This window comes from Octopus bimaculoides, chromosome 10 (assembly GCF_001194135.2).
Source record: "Octopus bimaculoides isolate UCB-OBI-ISO-001 chromosome 10, ASM119413v2, whole genome shotgun sequence".
In the NCBI taxonomy this organism is placed as follows: Eukaryota; Metazoa; Mollusca; class Cephalopoda; order Octopoda; family Octopodidae; genus Octopus; species Octopus bimaculoides.
This window is the reverse complement of record NC_068990.1, coordinates 71234186-71239424: the sequence shown is the minus strand read 5'-3', so window position 1 is coordinate 71239424 and position 5239 is coordinate 71234186. Positions and strand designations below refer to the sequence as shown.

Genomic DNA, 5239 nt, shown 5'->3' with positions numbered 1-5239 from the left:
TCTGTAACTTTCATAACCTGATCTAACAGCTTGATGCCTCTGTAATTATTTGTATCTAAAGCGTCACCTTTACCTTTGTAGCAGTTGACTATGATGCTGCTACACCAGTCATTGGGTATGACTCCTTCGTGTATCACCTGGTTCGTAATACGGGTGACTAGGCTATAGCCAACACTGCCAGATATTTTGAGCATCTCTGCAGTGATTCCTGATGGGCCGGGGGCTTTCCCGGTCTTCATACTCTTAATTGCTTTATCTACCCTGGTACTATCAACTCGGATAGCTGGTCCCTCTATTGGGTCGACATACGGCAGGCTCTCTTTCTCCCATTCATTCTCTTTGTTAAATATGACAAGATAACTATATCATATTCATAAGGTTACGAAAACATTGAATCTGAGCAAACAATATCATCAATACTTATCTAACAATAACAATGGAGTTAATATAGACAAAAGAGAGAGGAACTGGATTAAATGTTTTCATAGTTCAGTAGTACCTAATCTTTCTGAGTTCAAATCCTGTTGGGAATGATTGTACTATTCAAAAATGTTATGCCAATGAAAAATCACATCAACAAACTCAGCCATTGTCTCCTAGGTAAAAGTATTCGTCCAGAATCATTACTAACCTTCTTATCTTCATCATCCGTCTCAGTCAAAGATTGTTTGCAATTTTCGGTCAGTGTTGTCATGGATGATTTCATGAGATGCAAGTTAGGAGAACATGTTAACGAGGAATTTAAACTTTCGGTGTCATCATCACTTTCAATCTACAGAAAAAGAAAAGAAAAAAAACTAATTCAAAAGAGGTACAAGTTTTCGCAAACAATAGGAAGGTAGTTAGAGTAGTCAGCAATTTTATAACATTCTATGATATCTAGAAGAGAAGGTGATGTTAGTGGTGATGACAATATTCCTGCCAGCAAAGGAATAACAAGTTTGTTAACCAATACAGATCATGTGACCATTTTGATTTTCAGTTGCAAGTAGTGCATTTACACCACCAATACTCCTAGAGGAAAAGAATAAACATCACAACTATCCAAGTATGATACAGGTACACAATCCTTTATCTGGAAATCTAAAATCCGAGAAGCCCCACAAAACAACTTTTTTTTGTGGAGGCTGCAGCGTGTCATAGCAGGGGTCATGCACAAACAGCTTTCTTCTGAACAAATTTACAATGCTGATGAAACAACTTTGTACTGGCACTATATTCCAAGAAAAAAACCTTAACAACAACAGATGAGACAGCACCAGCAGGTTTTAAGGATGCTAAAGAAAGGTTAATTATTCTTGGATGTGTTAATGCAGCAGGCACACACAAGGTGAAGTTGGAGGTCATTGGAAAAAGTCAATGTCCAAGATGTCTGAAAGGCCTAGTTAATTTACCTGTGCATTATTACGCAAACAAGAAAACAGGGGTAACCTGATAAATATTTTCTGAGTAGTTCAATAACCACTTTGTACTCAGGGCAAGAGCTCATTGCAAGTAAGCTGGACTGGAAGAAAACTGTAAAATTCTATTGTTCCTGGACATCTTCTCTACACATTTCCCTGCCTCCCAATACATCTATTTTACAGCCGTGTGATCATGGAATTTTATACTCCATGAAGAGCAACTATAAAAATCATTTTATGAACTGTGTGCTTGATGCAGTCAACAAAGGAATAAGAATACAAGACTACCTGAAAGAGTTCATTGTCAAGGATGCCATCAACACTGTTGCGAATGCTTGGAATGATGTTGATAAATCAACAGTAAGAAATGCTTGGCACAGGACTTGGCCAATAACAATGTTTGATGAAACCGACCCTATAGATAATGAGTTTAGAGGATTTCGTGTGACTAATGAGATGAAGATGATATCAAAACTCGTAACTTATGCTAAATTTTCATCATGCGGAAGTGTAACTGAGCTAGAAGAAGCAGACATTGAAGAAATGCTAAACATTGACAATGATGCACCTGTTATGCATTCCTTGAGTGATGGGGAAATTACTGAAATGGTGTTAAATATGGATAAGAATGAAGACAGTAATGATGATTACACAGAGAACACAGGGGAAAAAATTCCTATAGATGATACAGTGAAAATTTGTTATCTTAATAGCTGGCCTTCAACAACATGCATTTATCAGTGAACAACAGATTATGGGAGTTGCTTCAGTTGACTTTGGCATGGTGTCTATGGCTGAATGCCTTTTGTAATACCAACCACTTTACATACAGTATGCATTGGAGGCTTTTTTGTGCTACCAGCACTAGTGAGGTCCCCATGAAGCTTGCAAGAATACATATCCCAAGCAAAGCTAGAAGATGTGAGGTTAAATTCCTCAAATATATAAACTTCACAATTGCCAATTCCTTGAATATATAAACCAAGCAGCAAGAATATTTCTAACAAACAATAAAGTACTCACCTCTGCCGTGATATCTTTTTCTGGGTTATAGTCATCATCCTCTTCATCTTCATTGAAAGGGATATCCAAGATACTTACTTTACTTTCTGATATTTTGTTGGAGGGCAATGGCCATGGAGTCATCATTCCCTGAAAAATAAATATTTGACAAAATATTAATATTCCAGAGGTTATAAAGGAAAATACAAAATAGAGAAAACAAAAAACAGTATAATTTAATGTCCAAGTAAAATGTATAAAACATAAATGTTTAACTTTATTTTACTTTCATTTGCAATTAAGGTGAATTTTTTTCCTCAAATCATTAGGAAATTCATTTAACTGTTTTTCAAGAGTGTGTTTAAAAATATCTTTAACAAAATAAGGTAAATGTCAGAACATTAAAACATAAAAAGGTGCAGGATGTCCCAGAGAAATAGGGTAATTTGAGACATACATGTTCAATAGACTTATGGAAAACTTGTGGATGGACTGTAGAATTTTGAAGTAATGACCAGCACATAAATTGCTTTGAAGGTATAGCCATGAAGGTTCTAGGTCCAATCCCACAGTGTAGCATCCTGAGGTAAATATCTTTTGCAATAGTTTTAGGTTAACCAATCCCTTCTACATGAAATTAGGTCAATAAAAACTATGCAGCAGCCTTAAGACCAAAGTGTAGTGTGTGTGCGTATATATACACATATATATAAATCAAAAGTAACACAAGTGATAATGTAACAAACGGCAAACAAGACAGAAACAAAATACACTGTTCCATGATAGAAGTGGAAAGTAATTGAGAAATCCACACCTTATATTAATGGATTGAATAAATGTAGGCTTTGTTTAGCTGAAAGAGCACAGATCCTGTTCAGATCTAACTTGTTGATATGTTTCCAACCTTATAATTTAAGGTCTAAGGAGGATAGCTCTTTTACCTTTTTACATTTATTTTTTGTGTTTTAATTTTCCAAGGGAAGACACTTGCCCAAGGTGCCATGCAGTGGGACTGAACCCGGAACCATGTGGTTGGTAAGCAAGCTACTTACCACACAGCCACTCCTGCATATATACATACGTACATACATATATAAACATCATCATTTAACAACCATTGTTCATGCTGGCATAGGTTGGACAGTTTCCCCAGAGGTGGTAAGCTGAGGGGCTGCACCAGACTCCAGTCTGATTAGACATGATTTTTGCAGCTGGATGCCCTTCCTAATGCCAACCACTCCTAGAGTATAATGGGTGCTTTTATGTGCCACCAGCACGGGTGCCAGTTGCATGAAACCAGTATCTGCCACAACTAGAATTTCACTTGGCTTGATGGGTTTTCTACTGAAGCACAGCATATTACCAGCACAAGTGCTAGTTACTTGACACCAGCATTGGCCACATAGCCTCCATGAGGCCCAACACTCAAAATTTGCTTTTTACGTGCCAGTTACGTGACACTGGCATTGGCTACGATGATGATTTCACTTTGCTTAACAAGTCTTCTCAAACACAGCCTATCACCAAAGGTGTTAGTCACTAGTCATTGCCTCTGTGAGACCCAACGTTCAAAGATCATGCTTCACTACCTCGTTCCATGTCTTCCTGGGTCTATCCCTTCCACAGGTTCCCTCCACAGCCAGAGATTGGCACTTCACACAGCTATCCTTGCCCATATGCATCACACAATTATACCAGCACAGCTATCTCTCTTGCACACCACATCTGATGCCCAACTATTTTGATAAAATACCTATTGAAATCATCTGAGGGGACACATCTACACCAAGGGATACACCTAAACCAGATGTTCAGAATCCCAACTGAGAGGGATCGATGCTAGATGGTTCGAGACAATTGTAGTAATAATCAGTAAAGATTCTTGTAGCTCCCATCTCTCTCACTAATCAAATATACATCTAATTTGACATGGGTGAACATTGTATTCTTTCTTGTCTTGAGGTTCACAGCCAAATGGCTGGGTGGATTTGTGTGAAAAATGGCACACATGGAGACTGGTGCATAGATTGGAATGCGGTTTGTATTTTTTTCCTAGCCCCCATAGTTACCAAGAAAATCGATTAAAACAACCTGCGTGCATATGTGTGTGTTTCACTGAAACCATTCATACATACATAACCACATTCTCTCTCTCTATCTGTCAATCACTCACTACAAAAACTGAATGGAAAAAATTTCAGTTATCTCTCTCTCATATACACACCATCAACATTACTCTCTCTCTCTCTTCATACACACTCACAAAAGCAATTCATATACACACCACACATTCCGTCTCGCACACCCCATCAAACACACACACACACACACATGCACATCAATTCTTCCATCTCACGAAACTTCAAAAGAACTTCACTCATACAACCGCACTCTCGCTGTCTCTTTTGCTTTCACACCGACTTCAAAAGATCTCCCTTTTTCCCCAACCACATATTAAAAAAATATTTTTACTTGTCTGGGCATTGCTGTTACAGACATATTCACAACAATTTGACTCGAGAGATAAACACAAACCACCTCATGCTGACTGCAAAGCTCCCGTCAAGTTATCCGCAAAAACACACATACATCCATTTCATATATCTTCTTTCAATTTCTGCTCTCTGATTAGACAAATGTCTAATACAATAGCTCTCAGCTACATTTTATTCTCTAAAAAAGTACGTGTCTATTTTTTCTATAAACGTATAACAATGACTTATCCCATACTTCTCCACTTAGCTTTTATCTTCACTTTTCTTAAATTGGATACGTCTGCCTATTAAGTTGCAGAACTTTGGCAGTACAGTTACAAATCATTTCTGCTTTATTTC

At 37.6% G+C, this 5239-nt stretch overlaps 1 protein-coding gene across 1 annotated transcript in view; it reads right to left on the bottom strand.

Annotated features, from left to right (window-relative positions):
- The window catches only part of LOC106875903 (GON-4-like protein), a 79860-nt gene that overhangs the window by 60914 nt on the left and 13707 nt on the right, over positions 1-5239 (bottom strand). Inside the window, exons 4-5 of the mRNA XM_014924219.2 lie at positions 2427-2555; positions 632-772 (exon numbers count right to left, since the gene is read on the bottom strand). Of these exons, the coding sequence (XP_014779705.1) occupies positions 632-772; positions 2427-2555 (270 nt within the window). The remainder of the gene's footprint in view (positions 1-631; positions 773-2426; positions 2556-5239) is intronic.